Below are 22,568 nucleotides of genomic sequence, written 5' to 3'. Positions count from 1 at the left end.
ACAGTTGGGATTGGAAGAAACAGAGTTAAACATCTTCAGACTACTAGAAAAGATTTCAGTGGCAAATACAAAAGCCACCACATTAACTTCCACTCTTAGAATTTTGCAGATATCCACTAAAACAAGCTGTACTGGCCCTTTGTGCAAAATGAATATACCAAAACTATGTGCAAATGCAATAAAACGCGAACATTTCAGTACCTTCAGCAGATGCCCCTTCTCTTTCCATCCTCCTGTTCTGCTGCCATCAGCTTGCTTTGCCAGTCTTGCCTTGGATTCTAGCAATGTTTCCTTCTATTCTTCTGGCTCCTCCTCATGCTTGCAAACGCCTTTTTGAAAGTATTTATAACCACAAGTCGATCACGATGTTTCACCAAAATCTAGCTCCTCAGAAAAGTGGAATCCAATTCAGGTGACACCAGACGTAAAGTTTATTTTCCTAGACCTTGGATACAATGCCATCTTCAGCTACTACAGGGCATCATATATCATCCACTGCATATCATTCAGGGCACAATACAAGAATCCTCTGATATACGGTGGTCCACAATCGTATGCTTCTGACTGCAGAGACGAATTCCACAAGACTGTTGTGTGCTCAACACTGAACCATTCCCCCTGCCTCATGGGCTTCACTGGTCTAGTTTCCAACTAAAGTTTTACCTGCAGCAGACATTGTTGGTCATGACTGAACTCTTATGCTATATTAACAACCACTTTTATGAGAATAAGCTGCAGATTTTACTTAGCTTAATATAAATTTCCTATACCTACTAGAAGTAATATGCTATCTGCCAAGAGAAAGCCTAGGAGAGTGGAAATGGAATGGTCATTCGTGTGTCTCCAAGACACAGATGGAAAACACCTGCTAATTCAGGCCAATACCTGTAGTATTAAAAGAGAACATCTCTTCTTCTGCACTTCATTCATTCAAAGATATGAGACGGACATAGCAATGGATTAGGCCGTGGGTTTTATGCCCTTTTCTGCCACTGACCTCCTAGATGAATTTGGCATTAACTGCTTTATACCCCTTATTCAGTCTCCCCCAGCAGTAAAACAAGGATTCTGGTTTCTCTTCAAACCACCCTGCTATCTAGAGATTAGGAGCCCTGTGTAATGGCTAAACAGCTTCTGTTTTTCAAGTCATCATTCCAGATCTCCTACCAGCAGGTATGTAACATCTATAGTAATGCATATACATGAGCATGCAAATGTTTAAAAGGTACCATAAAGTGGGGTGGGAGGTTCCCCTCTAGTTTGAGGAGTGGGTGAATCAGCAAGGAGGAAGAAAAATAAAGATGGTTAGTTATTTTTCCCTCAACTTCAGCTCACATCTATTTAGAGTACTACTAAAAAACAAACAAACCTTTCTGTGACTAAGCAGACTACGCTTTCTTCCATATTTACCAACATGTCTCAGATGAGACAACTTTTATCCATAGTGAAGATAGAAACTGGTGAATTGATTAAAAATAGCTAGAATCGGAAACTCCACAGAACTTCATACAGCCAGACACATCATGCTGTCCTTTTTAAAAGGAGCTATAGTAAAAGGAAATAGACTCCTAAACTTATGATAGACTCTTGCAGGTAAAAGCACAAAGTTTCAGTAGAATTCATTATCACAGTGTAAGAAACAAGCTTACATTTTGTGTAAAGAAATTTGCCTGCTTGCCCTCAGGTCTATTTGATATCCTGCAACAACGTGTGGTCATCAGTTCGCATTCCAAGAAAACCACTAGAGCTGGTCTTCCAAAGTTGTTATGCATAGCATAAAATAAAGCTTCTATTTGATAATGGGAAAGTTCATGATATACACATAGCACAGTTATCTGCTGAGTATTTCCACATCTTCAAGCCACTGCAGTAAGACTGCACATTACACTAAATGCCCTAAAATATGGCTAAGGGACAACCCCACAATAAAAATTAAATTGTTGTCTTCAACAGCAATGAACCACAGTTTAACATTGTGATCATACAGTTGACATTAATTCCCAAATTAGTTAATGTTTTCTCACCTCAGTCTAAATGATGAGTTGATCTTTGGTCGTAAGCCACCATTTTCAAACAGTTGTATATGTTGCTGATTATTTGCATGGACCTTCCAACTTATACATATTGGGTTCCTCACAGAATGAGGGCCGTCCTTTTGCTCTTGAAGCCCTTCATCCTCTATTTCACTGGATCCATCTACCACTGCCTGGAGAAACTTCTTGAGCCTGGTAAGTACGTTCAACCTCCACTGCTGAGAGGTTACTCTGCGATTTGGATTAACAGAGAGCATCCAGGAAAGTTTTTCTCTGCTTTTCAGTCTTTTTGACAGTTGCTGGTGAGAAATAAGCTCTACAAAATTCTTCAACAATATACTGCTGCGGTCTGTGAGAAGAGTTGGGTATGCTTCCAATAAAACATCCAAGACTTTCAATGAATCTTCCTGAATTCCCTCACTGATATGAGTCATGGCACTGGAGAGATGGGCACTTACCAAAGGAAAAAATGGAGCAATCTGTTCCGCTCTTATTTTTGAAGCCAAGAATTGCAGTAGGTGAACAGCTGCTCCTCTGACACCAGAATCTTTGTCTGTAAACACAGCTGCCACCTCACTTATTATATTTGAAAGGTGTGCATCAATTACAAATGGATACTGAGACAGGAGATCTTTGAGCCCAAGAAGTGCATTATGCTTAACCCCAGGACTATAGTGATGCATCTGTGAAAGCAGATCCTAAAAGGAAAGAAACATACATACTTGCCATCATTATTACTTTCAGCATTTTAAATTTCCCCACCTATTTCCAGCATTTTTCTTAAACACTCAAAAATGCAAAATCTATTCTTATGATGTACTGCTGTTCATAACAGCATAATATGTTCAGAACAACTACAATATTAGTTTAAAGCGTAACAATGAACAAGTCATCAAAATTCAATGACAAGAAAATCAAGATACCATGACTTGTTGTCCTGGTTTTGGCTGAGATAGAGTTAATTTTCTTCCTAGTAGCTGGTGTAGTGCTGTGTTTTGGGTTCAGCATGAGAAGAATGTTGATAACACCTGAAGTTTTTAGTTGTTGCTAAGTAATGTTTAGCCTAAGTCAAGGATTTTTCAGCTTCTCATGCCCAGCCAGCAAGAAGGCTGGAGGGGCACAAGGAGTTGGGAGGGGACACAGCCAGGACAGCTGACCCAAACTGGCCAGAGGGGTATTCCATACCATGTGACGTCATGCCCAGTATATAAACAGGGGGGAGTTGGCCTGGGGGGGATTACTGCTCAGGAGCTAACTGGGTGTCAGTTGGCAAGTGGTGAGCAATTGCATTGTGCACCACTTGTTTTGTATATACCAATTATTTTATTATTATTGTCATTGTATTATTGTTGTTATTATTATTTTCTTCCTTTCTGTTCTATTAAACCATTCTTTTCTCAACCCAGAAGTTTTACACCCCACCCCACCCCCGATTCTCTCCCCCATCCCACTGGGTGGGGGGAAGTGAGTAAGTGGCTGCGTGGTGCTTAGTTGCTGGCTGGGGTTAAACCACGACACTTGTCCTTCAGGTAATTATATACTCCTTCATTCTTAAGTTTATGCACAACCCTACTGACTTAACAGAGGGATGACCAAAAATATGTCCTCTCACACTTGTTCTCAAAAGTAGAACTATGAAATCTCAGTCTCAACAGCTTTCTTCAGTTTGAGCAGAGAGCAGCAAGAGACAGAAGACGACACAAAGGAAGGAAAGCAGAACTACCACCCAAAGAAATGCAAGATTTTTTAAAAACATCATCTCAGGAAGTCTACTTTTTAAAACCCCGTCCTTAAGTTACAAAAGGCTTTCAAAAACCAAACGTTAATCCTAGATACTTAGATCAGTGTGCAACTTGAGTTTTAGCACTGCTGAGAACCTTTCCCTTGGGCTATATGCTGGTCCAGCAATGGGAGTATTAAATTCATGGGTCAGCTTATTGTCAAGGACAAAGAAGCTATATTCAGATACTCTGCTGGGGTTTTCTAATTTTTTTTTAAATATTTTTTCCTGAACTCTAGTAAACATAGTAACCTAGATAAATGACATGTAATTTTCTGTCATTTCAGAATGTAATGACACAGTATACCTTTATGTTAAGTTTTCTATTTTGCGTAGGAAGCACTCCATCTTCTTTAAGCTGCTCAGGAATCTGTATGGCCTTTGTTTTGAAGGTAGTATCAGTTGCATTCTCTAGTTTAGGCTTTTTTTTCCCAACTTTTAATTTCACTTTCTGGAAATCTTCTTGATGTTTCCTTTTCTTAGTCATTCTGATTCTCTGCAAAAAGATATTCAGAATTTTGATTAAATACACTACAAACAAATATTTTTTCCCACCAAAGAGCAGCAGCTTCCTAATGAAGGCTACTGATTTTATGCTTTTTCCAATGCATAAACTAGTGTCTGCTCCTGAGACAAGATGCTAGGCTAAACAGACATGCAGACTGATTCAGTACAGCTGTTCTTCTAGTGTCCAGAAAACATTCTGCTGCTCCTTTGGTTATCTTTGCTCTGGGAACTACTTTACTGAAAAAGATGACTTAAGTATCTGCATCTTCCACTGCTTTATCTGATTAAGTTGTTGGTTTTGTTTTAAAAAGTTCCTGCCAATAAAGCAACTTTTTACATAGTTGACTCTTGCCAAGCCGAAGGAGCTCGGTGAACTGTTTCATTTAATTTGTACATTGTTTACCAACTCAATCATTAATAGTATAGTCTGCACAGGTAAAATCACAGGTTTTAATCAGGCCTTCACTGATAACAGCAGTATAGAAGAGTCTAAGAAAACTTCCACTACACACTGAAAAGTCCAGTCTGTGCATTTAAAACCAGTAACTAGAAAGAAGCTGGGGGGGAGGGTTAAATGGGCACACATAGAGTAAAAAGAGACTGAAAAACTAAGTCATATTAAATAAAGGCATAAGAAATAAGGTAGTATGAGTAGCTATAAGGTAGTATGAGAAATAGTACAGACATACTAGATGTACAATAACCAAAACAAATCAAACCCCACACTTCAATTTCTGAATGACCTTTTGGCTTTGACGTATCCGTACTGATAAAAGTACTTTTAATTCTACCAGACTTTAAAAAAAAGGCAAAAAAACCCCACCTAAAAAACCCAAACCACCAAAAACCCCCAACAAACACTACACCTCAAGTTCCTTTATTTAATCTTCCTTCCCTTGACCTCCATACTTCTAAATTAATTCTTAACAAAACTCCAGAAGCTGATGTCATAACACTCAACATCACGTACAAATTGTGCCTAGATTTCTGTTAATTAAGACCATGAATCCATGGTCTGACGACTCCTAGAAGCGGTTGCAGAGATTACTTACAATTTAAAAGGGGGAGACAAGCACAAAGCCATTATGATGTTAGGTTTAACATCTCGCAGCTTTCTAATGATAACAGGTATTTACAGAGCTGGAAATTTGAATACTTCCAGACCTCACTGTACACATTACAAAGTCCATGCTGTCAGGTACATAAACTTTTTGTTTCTGCTCTCTTTCAAACTACTCTTTGAGTAACTAGGTTTTACACATTCTTAAAATCTGAACTATACAAAAAAGTTGCAAACACAACATTCAAATTTTAAAGACCAAACTAACTAAAAAAAGAAAAAAAATACAGCTGACTAAACCCATAGATTTCAAAATAAAATATCCAAACAATGATTCTTTTATGGTGGACATGATCATCATTCACTCTAGGAAATGGAATTCGACAGCTGATTTTTTCCCAGTGGGCTTCAAACTGTAAATTTGTGCTGTATCACAGTATTTGACATACACATCATCAAGATAATCACTAAAGAAAGTTGTAAACCCAATTGTCATTTTCTATTCTTTTAAAACAACTTAAACAACTGATTATACAAATCTTGGACTACAACTTAATTTCTGCTTTTCCCATGCTAGCTTAAGACAGCTATATGCAAGACCACTTTAACTGAAGTATAAATTTAGCACAAGTAACCTATCAGCTGAAAAGGCTTTAAAGAACTTGGGGCTTGGTGCCAAAATAAAAAGGTCCTTTAGTGTCCAACTATAACAACTGTGGTTTTATAAGCTTTTGATTTTTACCATATGCATCTTTTAGGAAAAAATTACAACAAGTTTTTCACTACTTGATTGCAAGACTTACAGAAATAGCTAGAAGCTTTTGACACGAATGCTATTTCCACTTACAAAGCTTGCTTTAATGGAGATATTTAGGAAGCCTCACTCCATAAGGCAAAATGTTTGGCTTCCAATTAGCCTTAGAAACTTTACGATACAGGTACGCACACACCTGAACAAAGTCAATTAAGTTCTTTAAAGGAGGAGTCTTATGAAATATGCTTTCTCCTACTAAAACAAAGCAGCACAGTTTACCTTGCACTGCATATTTTGGAAATAGTTTATTGGAAATCTAAACATATGCATTTCCAATTCATAGGTACCATGCTAAACGAGAGATAAAATGCTTACAAAACCAAAGCCGTGAAAACAAACACCACAGTCTCTATGTCATAAGACATTAAACAAAACAGTATATAGCTTATGAAGGTATGTAAAGATTATAATAAAACTTCCTGCTGAAGCAACTGTTTGCCTTTCGACTTCAACTGTATTTTCAGTCGGCCCTCCTCCAACAGGACAGCTAGGCGCACCTAACAGTTCATGCGCTGATGCAGTTTTACAATCCAGAACATTAAAATAACCTCGAATCAATACCAGCTTCCTTTAACATGAAGCTGTCCGCAGCGCTTCTCAGAAGCTACTTCAGTTGTCACTCGGCCATCCTTGCCTCAGGCTTAGGCAAACAGATGGGAACCAAAAGGAGCGGCGGTTCCAGCTGTAATTTACTCCCTTACTGCAGCTCTGAGGCAAGTATCCTCAGGGAATCTTGCTACCAGCACACTTACAAGCTCAAGCAATCAGGAAAATCCTGATAAACCAGACAGGCCGGGTACTTGCCCTAACACCTCTCATCCCTCAGAAGATTTCCACCTGGGCGAGTTCTCTCCCAACCAAGGGGGGCAATTACTGACATCGCCATTAACTTTCTGTGGCTCCGGCGCTGGCCAGCCTGTCCCCGTCCCCACACGACCCAACCCAACCGCCGCAAACGCCATACCCCAGAGCCGAAGCGCTGCTGAAGCGGAGGAGGCGGCGGCGGCTCCTCCCGCCGGTCTAGGCCGTTAAACAACCTTCCTCACCGTCCCGGGACATCTTTCGGCTTAGTTCTCGAAGAACCGCTTCTCTCCCAGCCGCTCTTTCTCTCTACGAGGCGTTTAAATAAAGCGCGTTAGTTCCCGCCCGCTGCCGGCGGGGAGGGAGGGAGGCCGCCAAGTTCGGCTGCCGGGTCGGGGGAAGAGCCGGGGCTCCTCCAGCGGCTGAGGGAAGCACCCCCGGGGGAGGCAAGGCGGGGGGCGGCGGAGGAGGAGGAGGAGGAGGCCCGCGGCCGGGGACGGAGGCTGTGGGGGGAGCCGAGGCCGCCGGTTGAGCCGGGACCGGCCCGCCCGCGGCTGTGCTCACGCTTTCCCGCCGCCCTGCGCAGGAGCGTGAGGGAAAAGGGGGTGGGTCACACAAAAGGCGGCCGATTAGCGCAGGGCAGGGCCAGGCCGGGCCGGGCGCTACCGCCTGCTCCTCCTCCCTCTTCCTCCTCTTCTTCCTCTTCCTCTTCCCTGGCGGCAACAGCGCCGCCGAGCTGCGCCCCCTCCCCGCGCGCCGTCCACTCACCAACCACGCGGCAGCGCGAGCCCCCTTCCGCCCCCCGAGAAGCTGCCCGGAAACCGGCCGCCCACGTGAGCGGCGGCGGGCGGGAAGGAGCGCCCTTCCTTCCCCCTCCGCCCGGGGCCGCGGGGCGCTGGCGCCACCTACAGCGGCGGCGGTGAGGGGGTGCGAGGGGGTGGGCTCCGGGCTGGCGGAGAGGAGAGGAGAGGGTGAGGGCGAAGTTCTCTTTTCTCTGTGCCTCCCCGCTGATAGCATATTTCCATCCGTTCTGTACGGTATGGCTAAATATTCTGAGGGTTTTAATATTTGGGACCGGCTGTGGAAACGGGTTTGCTGCTAGGTGGCTGTAAAAGTGAGATTTGGTAAATCAAACTTATTAGAAACCTTAGTATAAGATTAAGTATAACACTATGATTGAAACCACAGGCAAAAGTATAGCCAAGTGATTAACTAGTAAAGGTAATTACTCAGAAGTTTTGCAGTTCTTTGCTCTTATGACTATGTGTTCCTGTACGCTCAGTGAGAACAATGTTGAAACTTGTGATCGAAGCTGCGTTAAACTTCAAGATCAAAGAACAAGGAGAAGAATAAAGACTTCAAGGACAGCCAACAAGAACTTCAAATGGGTCGGTGGTCGCAAAAGCAGCCCTTCGACTCAAATGGACCCTTCATGGCGCATGATCGGATGTAGGCAGTACTAAGATAATCAGTTGCAATTATTTTTATGTATATGTATACTAATCTGATTAATATGCAATTAGTTATTCTATATAACCTGTTAGTGCTAAAGCTGTGGCATGCACGCTGGGTGGAACTATCCCCCGTGCATCCAGAGCCGCAATAAAAAATGCCTGCTTTCTAAAACTCCAAAACGAGTCTTTGAGAGTTTCTTTGACCGGCTTTTCGGTATCACCACAGCGGTGTGCACTCTTTGAGTACAGTTGTGGGGATGGGCTACGGGAGGTAAGGAGAGTGCATTAGGAGTAACACATACCAAGATGTGCATTTCTAGAGGTGGAAAACACTCGGAAGAGAGAAGGATTTCGGTGGAGGCAACGCAAGGTCAGCGTTGGCGTTCCAGGTTTCCCATAAGTCATCAAACCACCGGGCAGGCCGTGTCGTTTTGCGCACTGATGCCCAGAGCGAGCTTGCCGCTTCGAAAGGGGCAGTGAGTTCCTAAGTCAGGAGGACAGAGCGCAACCCCAGAAGATGCAGGGAGCAGCAACACCGGAGGAGGATGGCTCTGTACCTGCCTAGAACAGAGATCACCATGATTTACTTACAGCAGACAGTAACTCTTCTGTCGCACGCTCAAAAACTTTTCATCTCCTATCAATTCTACCTGTCAGTACCCTTCTCCTTTCCGCTTTCTGCCTTATAAGAGAAGTTCTCCATGTTTGCTAAAAATCACTTCCCCGAAGCTCTATGGTATCTGTGTAAAATGTATACAACTAAGGTAAAGGTAAAAGAAAAATAAATTTTCTCTTGGTTTAATTTCTCTTGCTGTTGCATAAGTTTTAATTCTATTAATTCTCCAATTACCCCAGCTGTCTGCCTTGCTGTTGCTGTGAGAAACAAACTGTATTATTAAATACAGTCAGCATCATCCTTTAAGCATCATTAGTAAAGAGAACACCTTCCTTACTTTGCAATTCTGGCACAAGTAAAACATTATCTTTAAAAACTGTTTTGGAGCAAAAATAGTTTTCCATTGGGATAAGAATATACCAAGCCATCACAAAATACAGGCAGATACAAGAACAAAATAATATCATTCTTTTGCAGCCTCTATTTGCACCCCCAAAAAAAGGGGAAGGGGGGGATAATTGTACAACTGAATAGACTATGTGAGACTACATTTTCAGAAAACATTTCCAGAAGCATACACTCATATGATTTTTGTGCAGTTCAGTTTTCTCAGCTGTCCTTGAGAAGTACAGCAACACTCTGCAGCATATCATTCAAACTATTTTATATCAGTGTGCCATAGACTGAGGTCTTTCCATTTTCAGCATGCTCCTCCTGCACCCAAGGGAAAAAAAATACTCAAATCAAAGTAATTTCAACTTAACTTTAAATTTATTTCCACTAGGAGTGGTTCCACAGTAAGAGGAAAAAGAAGCTGTCCCAGAGATGGCTATTTACAACAGCTGAACGTTCTGATTTTATTATTTTCATTAGTAGAATGTTCTGCCCTTTGAAAACAAACAAACAAAAAAAGATGTTTCTATTTTTATTTTCTGCATTACAGGAACAGAATTCAGAATTTTGTCTCAACTAAAAGATGTTCTTACTGACCGAGTTCATAAAACAAGCATTAACATTGTCCCTATTGTAGAGTAAATTGGCTCTAAGAGCTCTGGTTCCACCTCTGCTTCTGACAAGAACATATTTAGAGGCATTCTAGAAATTCTTCACAATTTCCTTAAAGCAGCGTTTTGTGTTTTAATTTCTTTACTTTTTGGTGAACTGTTTTCATTCCCGTGTCTGTTCATAGAACAAAACTAACCAATTTTGTTGCTGCTTTCTTTGTTACCTTATTTTTATGGCATCTTGAATTCCGTGATATGAAGATGTGAAACCATCAGGATGAGGATTCTCAATTCCATCCAGATCTCCCCCAAAAATGTAACTTAACATTACAGGGTTCATTTACCATCTGGCCCCAGCATGTCTATATCATACCAGCATTTGGCTGCAAAGCTGCAGTGCTTTAATTAGAACCACTGAATGCTACCCAACTTCACAAGCAGGAAGCAAATTTTAATTACTCAATTTAATTTTTTTTTTTTTCCCCAAACACACACTAATTTGTAACCATCCCAAAGATTTTTTATCATCCCACAAATGTAGTCGTCATTAATGTATAGACCTTTACATTCAGTCAAAACCACTACTGCTTTTGTTGGAAAAAAGTTCATGTTAAAAGAGCCTGAACTGAAGGACAGTACAAGCCAGGTTTCATTTCATTCTCATACTGGTGCAATAAGAGAAGACAAAAGATACTTTTGCTACCACATCAGTGCCTCTTAACCATAGTCCGGTTAGGTCTCTTGGGACGTATCCCTGAATAGCCAACCTCTGCTGACTTTGCTAAAGCTTCCAATTATCTAGGCTCCCTAAATGGGCTATAATCCAAGTATTTCTCAACTCAGAACTAGACTGACAGCACTGATTTTTTACTATTATTTTTAATCTTTATTGTAAAAAAATATGTGGAGACCTATTCATAATCCTTATATGGGAGAGGATTTTTCATTACAAAAGCTTTTGAGTCAGGCCCAGCAGCCACAGGGAGTAACTTCCAGGTATTTGTTGTAGGATTAATTTGTACTGCTGACTGCAGTAGTTCATTCTGCTGATAACTCTTTGTAAAAGAACCAGCAATAAGAAAAGATCAGACTGTCAATGTATGGTATTTAATGATATTGAGAAAAACAACAGTTACCTGTTTTAAAAGTATGTTTTAACATGGAAAGAAAGAACATGAGCTTTACAACCTTTCCACAATATAGAAATTTCAGCTATATGGAGAAATAAATAACAAGAATCTCAAAACCAAGTTATTAATTTAATTAAAATAACACTGTACAAAATCTGAACATAGCAAAATCAGGTACACTGAGTTCATATTAAGTAAAACAACAAACTTACAGAAAGTAAACATTGCTATATTAACTCTATTAACTACGATGTCACTGCGTGCTGCTGTTGCTTGGTCTTCTCAGAGTTCCACTTTCAGTCAGGATCCTTATAACATTCGGAATATCAATTCCTTAGTTAGAGGCAAACAAACAAACAAAAACAGAAAATAAGTGGGTTTATGATAAAATGCATTTAAAAGCACAAGTTATACTGAAACATTTAGATGCTGACAGGAGTTTGGATCTTTTCTTATTAAACGAAGCGTACCATAACTGTTAACAGTTACCAGAGTGTGCCTGGAAACTATAACTGTATATTGCTATGAACAGCTGTACTGGTTCAGTTAGAGGGTCTGTCTTGCCTCTCTGCTCTTTCTCTGGCTTGGAAAGATCTGCAGCTGATAATCAGGAAAGCATGACCAGAAGTGCTTGATTTTATCACTGTAACAATAAGTCAAAGTGTCCTCTTCTCAACAGAAGCAAGAAGGCCGTGTTGCTTCGATGAAACTAATACCCATGACTTCAGGAGAGGGAGAGGAGATGGAGAAGAAACACAGGGACTGCTTAAGTGGCAATAACAAACATTCAGTACCAGTAACCAAATGCTAAGAAGAGTAAGAGCAGGGCAAGTGTGCCTGATGCTTGGTGGGGTGTGGGAATACTATCTTCTCCCTATCTCAGATCATCTTCAGCTCAGAAAACTTTCCGATATGGCAAACTTTTCAGTAGTCCTCTTCCAAACACTTGGCCAGTCTGGCCCAGACAGTGAAGACAAGGACACGTAATATTTTTGTATCCACGTTATTCTTTTCCTAGGAGTTCCACAGATCATCCACCTACTACTGCATAAAGAACCATCTCTTTTTGTCCATTTTGAAGTTGGAGTCCCACACTACTCCAAGTTTATGGATCAAAAGAGACAGAAAATAATAGAATCCTGTCTGTCATCTCCATCCACTCATGATTTTACAAATCTCTGTCACAATAGCTCAGTCATCTCTTTTCCAGGCCAAAAAAAGTCCTAGCTTTCTGTTGCTTCTAATATGGAAGTTAATCCCATATTTTGCTGCCTTCTCTAAACCTTTTGCAGCAATGAAGTCTTTTATCTGAAATAAGGGAAACAGAAATAAATGCCCTATGCCAGATACATGCAAAGCATGAGTTTATGCAATAGCAAAATGATGACTCCCATCTTTATTTCCATTCTTTCCTTAACTCCTTGTATTCAACACATTCTCCTGACTGATAAGTTGGTATTTCCACTGATCTGATGAGGAGCTTTTGAAATTTGTCAGTCAACCAACACATTTAACTTTCGAATTTGACAAAATTTTGTCATCCAGATACTCATCCCTTTTTCCAGGTCATTTGTAAAGATACTAAACAACACAGGTCTTAAGCAGAGGCCCACCGTTCTCTACTGGAACCTCTTTTCATTGTAAAAAGTAATTGCCTATTTGCTATCTGTTTATTATTTAAACAATGCAAAGATTTCCCTCTTTTCCCACAGCCAGTTAGTTCCCTTAAAAGCCTCTGATTAGAGTACCTATCAAAAGCTTCTTGGAATTCTAAACAGACTAATGAACTGGATAACCTTTATCTGACTCCTTTGCTGACCCCTTTCAAACAACTCCAGAAAGTCTGTAAGGAATGTTTTCTTATCACAAAAGCCATATTAATTTCCCACCAACCACTCTAAGCAGATCGTATTTTTCCAGGTGTCCACTAACTCCTACCTTGTTTTTCTAAACAGTTTCTGTTCACCTGTTCAATAGAAGCTGGCAGTTTGAATGATTACCTGGAACCCTGTACTGGTTTTGGCTGGGATGTATAACTTTCTTCACAGCAGCCTGTATGATGCTGTGTTTTGGATTTGTGGCCAAAACAGTGTTGATAACACACCAGTGTTTTGCCTGTTGCCAAAGGGTGCTTGCACAGTGTCAAGGCTTTCTCTCCTTCCCACTCCGCACCCCCACAGTAATTCGGCTGGGAATGGGAAAAAGACTGGTAGGGGACACAGCTGGGACAACTAACCCAAACTGGCCACAGGGATACATCATGCTCAGCAATAAAAACTGGGGAGGCAAGGAGGTGAGGTTGGCTTCAGCTTCCAAGGTGGCTGTTGCTCAGAGACTGGGCATCAGTCTGCTTGTGGGAAGTGCTGAGCGATTGTCTTTGCATCACTTGTTCCCCTCCCCCACCTCTTTCCCTTCACTTATTAAACTATCATTATCATGACCCATGAGTTTTCTCACTTTTGTTCTTTCTATCCTCTTCCCTGTCTGTGTGTGGGGGAGTAAGGGACAAGGAGCAAGCAGCTGTGTTCAACACACAACAAAACCTTGAAAAAAAGAGAAATATACATAAAAGAGAACCGTATTTGCCACCCACAAATTTTCAGGTTCCAAAGGAAGCTTTATGGAAGAAAACACTACCATCAGTAACTTAACCATTTTTTTTCCTGGAGGTCCCTAGGACCAGGTGATATTCATGGAAGAGTTATAACAGTTTGCTACTTTCGTGGTTTTATGTTGTCAATTTGTTCCAGAACTTCCATTCCAAACAGATAGTCTGCTGAGTTGTTGTCCTGATTTTGGCTGGAATAGAGCTAATTCCTTTCCTAGTAGCTGGTATAGTGCTGTGTTTTGGATTTAGGATGAGAATAATGTTGATAACACACTTATGTTTTAGTTGTTACTAAGCAGTGCTTACACTAAGTCAAGGACTTTTCAGCTTCTCACACCACCCCACCAGAGAGTAGGTTATGGGGCACAAGAAGATGGGGGGAGACACAGCCAGGACAGCTGACCCAAACTGGCCAAAGGGCTATTCCATACCATATGACGTCATGCTCAGTTTATAAACTAGGGGGAAAGCTGGCTGGGGGCCACTGCTCGGGAACTTGGCTGGGCATCAGTTGGTGGGTGATGAGCAATTTGCATTGTGCATCACTTGTTTTGTATATCCTAATTCTTTATTATTATTCTTATTACTATTATTATTATTAATTTTATTATTTCCTCCCCCCTTCTTTTTCTGTCCTATTAAACTGTCTTTATCTCAACCCATGAATTTTACTTTTTTTTTTTTTTCCCCCAATTCTCACCTCCATCCCACTGAGGGTGGAGGAGTGACCAAGCAGCTGTGTGGTGTTTAGCTGCTTGCCAGGTACAGGACAGTAAGTACTGCTCGGCAATAACTGAAACATCCCTGCATTATTAACACTGTTTTCAGCACAAATCCAAAACATAGCCCTGTACTAGCTACTATGAAGAAAATTAACACTATCCCAGTCAAAACCAGCACAGTTGTGCACACGCACATGCCCAAGCAGAGGTTATGGCACAGATAGCAGTCTCCCTAGTTTCTTCCACAGTGAGCACTCAGGCAAAGAATATCTTAAGCTTCTCTACAATGTACTCATCTTCAGTGTTCTTTTTTTACCCTGATGATCCTAAACACACTCTGAGAAGCTTAGAAATGTACACATGAAGCTTCTGAAGAAAGGGCAGCAGTTGACTGAAGATGTGGTAAGGTTTAGTAGCTGAAACTTATTAGAAACTTGTAAGCAAAAGAAAGACTACTTGTCTCTGATTCATTATTATTTCTATGTTACTGTGCAAGTACCATACCTTCAGGAATCAGTAAGTAAAAATTTCTTTGCTGTTGGCATTCCCAAAACCAGTGTTTCACCAGTTATATCACAGACAAAAGAGTCTGCTTTTTTCTCATAACAATATGCTTGATTTTAGTTTACTATCTCTCACCATGTAAATGTTACTATGCCCAACTGAGAAAAGAATTTTAAAATAAATTCAGCAATTATTAACACCTTCATGGGAAGGCAGCCATTTTTAATTACTATTCCTAAACTGGATCCTGGAAAAGTTAAAGGGAAGGAAAAAAAAAAAGTCTCTTCAGCCCTCCTTAATACTTCAAAGTTCTTTGACCCATGTGGTCCTTAATATTTCACAGAGCTAACAAAATTGTGTTCCGTATATTTTTATACATGTGTGTTTGTAAGCAGGTATAGGTGAATTACCTCTAAAAGCTGGATTTGCTGCTGCTATTTTGTGTAGAGTAGCAGTAACTTCCTCAACATTCATATTTCTTACGCTGTTCAAAAATTCAGTAGTGATGTTGTTCTCATATGCTGTTTCCGAAGAGCCAGTTGAAAAGTTTTGGCATTCATCTTCTTCATTAACTGATAAGGACTGCTTAGCTGATCGGCTGCTTGAATAGTCTTAAAGAAGAGAAATACTGTTTTTCAGTAACAGAAGATTCTGAAGAGTCTTCATTACTTATTTCTCTAAATAGAGCTTTTCAAAACAAGCATTTCCGGTCTGGCACAGCAGCATTGCTGGTAAGGTTCACATCTGACTTTGCTACATTTTCATACAAGTGAGAGTCAGAATGCTTTCCATTTACAGAAAATGCTGGAGAAACAAGGGTGGGGAGGTGGGTGAAAGCTATTTCCATTATTACAAAAAGGATCAAGAAGTTCCAAGTCTTATATATTTTAAGTCATTGCAATTTTTGTTATTAGCAGTGTATTGATTGAGGTTTTCAAAAGCTAAACTTCCTAAAAACAAAGAAAATTGACACCGCACAGAAAAAAAAATAATCATACAAAATAGCTTCACTGGTATTCTGGGTATTTTGACCCTCCAAGCATATGATTATACTTCCTATGCTTGAGAAAAATAACCATTTGTTTATATCAAGAAGGAAATGACCTCAAAGAAATCCAAGATTCTTTGAAAAAATTAATCAGAAGCACTGAGGACAAGCAGCTGCAACATTCGGGTATTAAACAGAATTATCAATCTTATACAACATAATTTTGTTTCCATTAACATCTTGATTGGACTAGACCTGGACTAAGGCTCTTCTCCACCAAAAAGTGAAAGTGGGGGGGCAGGGCACAGAAAGCCGGAGTTAAACTTTGAAAGCCTCCTTAGAAACAGTTGCCTCTGGACAGAGGAAAGTCAGAGTTGATACTAATTCAATTTCTCCCCAAATCCCACAGTTAAGTAGGGTGAATGTTTTTGAATAGTCTGCCCTTTCTAACATTTAGAGAGGATGGAAAAAAAACCCCAAAACTATCAATTTATGCTACTTGCCCCTGGCTTTTTTCTGCTCTTAAGCTCTGCTTTTAGAGAAGCAGGAAAAAAAGGCTTACTAAAATTTATGGATGGTTCAGTGTTAAGATTAAAGCACATTCAAGATTGCAAAGCTACCATTACCAGTATCGGAGTCACTAATATCTGCTGAAGTCAGGTCAGACTGTTCTGTGGAATATTCCAATGCTGCTTCTCCATTATATTCGGTATCTAAGACGTCCTACGAGTTTGAAAAATGTTGTGTTCAGAATTTCATAAAGCCAACCTCTTGAAATTATCAACTACTATGTTTTTAATTATCACAAACCAAATAAAAGACCAGTATTTCTGTTACCAAATCTGAAAAATCAAGTATTTCTTTGAAAATCATGCAGCTGGTAGTGAATTTCTATATATGTATACACTGTTCACAGTATCTCTCTACATCTGAAAAAGCACTGTATGAGGCCAAGAAGTGATACTTATAGAGCCTAATTCTCAACTTGTCAGTTTTAAAAAGGAAGCATTTTACACTCAGTATAAAAGATTTAGTTTAAAAAGTTACCAGTTGAAAGATCACAGTTTAGAATACTAAAAAACCCTAATGTGGGAAGACATTTTATTTTTATACAACTAGTAGGTTAGAAATTACTTCAGTTAGAATTTGTTTTGTAACATGTTGGATTTTGCCCTCCTTCCATATGGATAAGACAACCAAATCCTATATGGAAAAAAACAGCAGGAATAAGGTGAAAGTAAGCTTAATGAGGAAGTAAAAAGCAGTAAATAATGAGAACTATAGGCATGGAATTTTTCATGGAGAAGTACTGCCTTTGCGTCAGAAAGCAAGCAATAGAGGGAAGATGGAATATGAGGAACAAAGGTAAACTTTATAATAAAGTCCTGAATTAAGAAAGGCTTTTGAAAACAAAAGAAAAAACAAAACAAAACTTTTTTTCTTTAAGTGTCACCTCTGTGATTCTCTCCAGCTTGTTGGCTGGTACTGACCCTCATTTGGCATTTTCCACATAAGCTCACCCTTTAAATAAAAAATTAGTTAAGTAGCTGTAGTAGTAGGAGTAGCTGTTGTGGTGAATGAGAAGTCTGTTCAACACTGACAATTCTGCAGGAAACGCCGGGAGGGATAAGGAATAATGCTTCCTCTGGCAAAGTTGTTGAATGGATCACCAACAAGAGTAAAGTTCCTCCTACTATCCCTGTTGACAATGAGGGAATGAACAAAAAGTCATTCCAAGTGTGGAAACTGTGGAGATTATGGTATAATGGAATGTAAGCTGGAGATACAGGGAACACAAGCAGCAACCACAGCAGCCTCAAAGAAGCACTCAAAACACCTCCATACTATGCCTATGTAAAGACAAGTCAGTCAAAACTAATAGCAGAGAGGGGAAAAACTGGGTCTCTAATACTGGAGGAAGAAAGATACCTCAAGGGGAACAGTCCGAAGAGTAGGACCAAAAGTTATGTAAGAAAGAAAATTGATGTCAATAATGCTTGATTACATAGTGAATGAAATGAAGGCTGGGAATGGAAATGGGATACAGAACAAGAGTGTCAGGAAGGTCAGCAGAGATAAGAAAAGCTTAAATTAGAATTGAAAAGGGGTGAAAATAGCAGAAAAAATTAGATGTAAGAAAAAGCATAGGAAATAAGAGACAAGATGATTTGGGGCTTCTGTTTAAACAAACAAACAAACAAACACACACCTTTGAACAGAAAGTATTAAGACTCCTCAACAGCAAAGCTGTAAGTTTATCCTATCATCACTTCAAAAATTCAACTATTTAATGGACGAAACTTACAATACAGTCTCCAGAGCATTTTTGTTTAATTAAACTACCTGTAATAATAAAAATGCATAATCACAGCAATCTACAGATTTGTAGAACAAAACCAAAACAAAATCCACATTACTTTGTTTGATGCAGCCTGCTGACGATATTCCACCAGTGCACGTGTAAGAGTCTGTGTAACTTTTAGGATAAATGAAGCATCATCTTCATTCAGTATCTCAAAATTTTGCTAGGAAAAAACCAAAACAACACACAACATAAAATTTTTCCCTCTGGAAGATTAAAATATCACCATGTATAAACAAAACCTGCAGGAACCTCATTTTTTATGTCTCTGTCCTGTCAGACATGGCTGAAGTTACAAAGCAAATACAGTTTTTACTTTTAATCCCATAAATTGGGGGTGGGGAGGTAGAATGGAAGAGGATGCTAACAGAAGGAAGCTGCAACTACCCAACACAAATCTTTGAACAGGCACAACCCAAGAATATGCCTGGAAATACATACAGGAAAATGCTTTTCCTTAAGTATTTTGATCTCTTCCCAAGATGCCTGCATACAAATGAATGTGTACAACTTCCCTGAGGCAATATAGTCATAACCCATTTCTCTAGAAAGTAGCAAAAAGCCAGAACACTACTGAATTTAAAGATATATGCTGCCTTGCCTTATGCTAACCATCTTCTTCCCAAAAAGCCTAAGGAAAAAGCAGTCTTTGAAACTCTGAAGCTCTAGTAGGGGAGCAAGTTCTAGTGCCAACTTCTCTCACAGGAGGTGCTACATACATCATCCTCTGGTCTATACTAATAAAGTTCTGCTGAAAACACTTCCACTGGGCACAGTGTAACAGAACTGCAGGTCCGTTCTAACAATTCAGTCTTCTGGATTAGAAACAAACACCTTTAAACACTCCAGACAATGGAAAAAATTAATAAAAAACTAGCATTAAGTTCATATGTGACAGCATAACAGGGATTATACTATATTTTTAATACTAATAGTATTTATCTCTCCTTGTTTGCACAAGTTATAGTTAAAGAAGATTTTATCAAAAACCAGGTGGAAAAAGAAGATTAAACTTGGGCAAGGATATCTCTGCTATCAGGTAATAAAAGAAATACAATTATTTTAATGACAAAGCTGAGCATACTGATTTTCACAATTAAAAAAAAAGCATACAGTATGGATAATTATTGAACAACTGGAATTATTCCATGATACAAACAGCAAGTCAAAAAAAGATACTTGTAAAATTACTTTCCACTACATAAGAAACCTTTTGAATCCAACAACAATAGAAACTCATAATGTAGCTTTTTAAAAAAATGACTGTAGATGATAATATTAAACAATTTTCAAACTTTCCAAAACCGAACATTGTTCCAGTTGTTCTTGGAGGACAATCATACTAAGCAAGAGGGTGCCTCAAAACAAATTCAAGTTTTATTAGCAAATAGGGAAAGGGGAAAAAAGATCTTATGATAGTCAATAGTGCTCTAAATTACCATGCAGTAGCTGAGTCACAGCAACTATCAATAAAGATTTTCGTACAGTTTGTCACTGATGCTTTTAATAAACCATTTTTAATAAACCATTTCTCTATGTTATTGATTGTAAATGTATACATAATACATATTTTCAACAACTGAACAGAACTCAGGTGTTCTGCCACTTTATGAAGCGAATAGGTAGCTTTTTTTAGTTTATGGTTTTGGGGTTGGGTTTTTTTGGTGTTGTTCAAGTATACAACTTGTATTTTATTTCTTAAAAATTGCTTCTTTCCTTTCTGCATATCTCAGATATTTTTCTTCATTCTCCTTCCTTCCATTATTGAATTACGTCTTTCCAAATTCCTCATTTGAAAATGATAGACCAATTACAAAAGAAAGGACGGGGGGGAAAGGTCATTTTACTTAAGCATGTAGTTCAGGAGTGGAGTTAAGCTATGGTTGAGAAAAATGCATTAATTTTCAATGCAAGTCATTCCTCTGACAGTAAACCAGTATTTTGGCAAAAACCCTGTCTAGAAACTTTCAAACTAATAGATACATTATAAATTCAGTGATATTATTTTTATTCTGAATCCTACCTTCTGACAAAATATGTTACTAGATTAGCAGACTGCCTACTTTTTGGCTTTCATGTTACTTGATGCATTTTAAACTTAGTAATTCTGTGAATTTGTTTTTTTCAAAAATTACATTGCAAGGTAAGATTTAACACTCACCAAATAACCCAACAGTTCTTCTTGACTAGTGAATTCTTCAGGTTTTGTTGTAAATTCTTGCTGTTTAATATTAAAAAAAAAAAAAAAGTCCAGAGATATATTATGTGCAGTAATTATAACTAAAATTAAACAGTAATTATTATGGTTATTGTAGATTCTTGCTCTAATTAAATTGTGTGTGCTTATATGAAATCTGTACATGTGTTTTCATGACAAAGTAAGAAAAAACCTTGTTCTTAACAGCTTTGCTTAGTAACTTTTAGCTAATTTATTGTCAATAATATTATTAATTTGAATAATCAAAAGCAAACACCATTGCCAATCATATATGAAAGTAATTATTTCCCCAACTATTTGTAAACTGGAGCAACCCATTAATAGAAAAATATTCACCTCAACTTCCTCGCTTTCTTCCTGTGATTGTTTATTGGTGTCACACCTTAAGATAGAATAAATAAATAAATAAATAAATAAAACAGTATACAGTTGGTTGCTCTATCAAAAATGCATAGCCAGTCAATAACTGATAATCAGTTTAAATTATTGACACACTACTACTACAGTAGTTCTGACACACTCTGAAAGGTCACATTATTTCCTTGCAGAAATCCCAGTGGTCCCAGATAACATCGTAAAAATTATTTATGAGGGGTTTTTTAGCGTGATTAGCTAGCACATAAGTTCTAAAACCCAAAATTAAGAAAACGTTTGACATTGGTAGTAAAAGCTGTAAGCTTTTTGTATGCACTGCAAAAAGACAAGACCCCTAATTACAGTATGATTTCTATCAGTGCTTCACAAACTTCCTTTACAAAATTCAGCTATAAAAAGAAGTATTTTACAATGTAGCCACAGAGATACTGGGCATACAAAGATTCCTATGGCTACAAGTTACTAACCCATATTTGCACTGTTCTGCAATTGCAGCTACTATAGATGCATTCCATCCCTTTGCAAGCCCAGGAACCAGGGCGGAGAGTGGTTGTTTTTTTTAAATTAACCAAAACCATATGAAGCCTAAGCTCTCCTCTTTCTTGAAATCTTTCTTAGGAATCAAAAGTGTAGTAAAAGCAGATGATACCTTTAATGAACTCAAAATAATTTACATCTTCAGATGACTGTCTGTGCAGAACTTCACTACAAAGAAATTAGGAGTGATAGAAATTCTCAGATCGATACTGCAGAACTTTTAAGTGGAAACATCATTTGACTGCTTGCTGTCAATCAGACTCTGATCTTATTCCTTTTAAGACACTATATATTGAGTTCACATCTCTCAGAAGTCTCACAAAAATAAACAGTAAAGGAACAATCTGAAGTCCTAATTTAGTAACCAACTTTCAAATCAGTCTCTCGTTGAAACACTTGGCTGCTCAGTTACCCAGGATCTATCTGAACAACTGGATTAAAAGAACAACATTACGTGATTTTCCAAAGGCTTCTTTCCTTAAAATTTAAAGTACAGGACTGCACAATGAGGATCAGTGTTGGGGAAAAATAGACAGCAGCATTTCCAGATGTGGATATCTGAGCTTTTATTAGTTCCCTATTTTTGATGTTTTCACAAACTAGTTCACTCTCCAGATTAACAACTGTTACAGTTATTTGAAAGCCAGACAAATGAACACAAAGATTCATAAACCTGGACTTGAATCTGGTTTCAGTTAATCCTTTTCCTTAGTGGTTGCCCCATAGAGCCAAAAGTCCTACAAAAAGATACTTCAGGAACAAGAAAATTTCTCCTTTTAGTGGTAACAGCAAACAACCAAAAGGTGCTAGCCCTCCATGTCTGGGAGAGATACTACTGGTTTAAAGTTAAGAAGCATTCCAAGAGAATGTCATTAGAGCAAAACCAAAGAACTAATTGTTGGAACAAAAGTCTTATGTTTGGGTTGATGCATGTATACCCCTTATCGAATGCTCTCCTGTGGTTCCTGGTGTTGCACAAAGATGATTGATGTTGGAGATATCGCCCTCACACAAAGGCTGATAGTTCAAACTAAATTCACAATACTGTTATTAAT

The 22,568-nt window shown here is 38.9% G+C and overlaps 2 protein-coding genes across 5 annotated transcripts in view; both read right to left on the bottom strand.

Moving 5' to 3' along the window:
- The window catches only part of TEX10 (testis expressed 10), a 59,796-nt gene extending 51,959 nt beyond the window's left edge, over positions 1-7,837 (bottom strand). The window contains exons 1-4 of the mRNA XM_075022816.1: positions 7,764-7,837; positions 7,159-7,304; positions 4,121-4,309; positions 2,025-2,731 (exon numbers count right to left, since the gene is read on the bottom strand). Of these exons, the coding sequence (XP_074878917.1) occupies positions 2,025-2,731; positions 4,121-4,300 (887 nt within the window). The 5' untranslated portion in view covers positions 4,301-4,309; positions 7,159-7,304; positions 7,764-7,837. The remainder of the gene's footprint in view (positions 1-2,024; positions 2,732-4,120; positions 4,310-7,158; positions 7,305-7,763) is intronic.
- A 1,970-nt stretch (positions 7,838-9,807) lies between these two features.
- LOC142028874 (uncharacterized) overlaps positions 9,808-22,568 on the bottom strand; it is a 28,124-nt gene continuing 15,363 nt past the window's right edge. For 3 of the 4 annotated variants that reach the window (XM_075022804.1, XM_075022803.1, XM_075022806.1), the window contains exons 12-17: positions 20,938-20,983; positions 20,545-20,604; positions 18,439-18,546; positions 16,648-16,744; positions 15,444-15,644; positions 11,315-11,532 (exon numbers count right to left, since the gene is read on the bottom strand). In XM_075022804.1, coding sequence (XP_074878905.1) covers positions 11,453-11,532; positions 15,444-15,644; positions 16,648-16,744; positions 18,439-18,546; positions 20,545-20,604; positions 20,938-20,983 — 592 coding nt within the window. In that variant the 3' untranslated portion in view covers positions 11,315-11,452. Of the gene's footprint in view, positions 9,953-11,314; positions 11,533-15,443; positions 15,645-16,647; positions 16,745-18,438; positions 18,547-20,544; positions 20,605-20,937; positions 20,984-22,568 lie in introns of those variants that run through there. The other variant, XM_075022802.1, reaches the window with a different exon arrangement.

The sequence above is a fragment of the Buteo buteo genome, chromosome 3 (assembly GCF_964188355.1).
Source record: "Buteo buteo chromosome 3, bButBut1.hap1.1, whole genome shotgun sequence".
NCBI lineage: Eukaryota > Metazoa > Chordata > Aves > Accipitriformes > Accipitridae > Buteo > Buteo buteo.
Note: the sequence above shows the minus strand (reverse complement) of the source record. Positions and strands in the feature narration are given on the sequence as shown.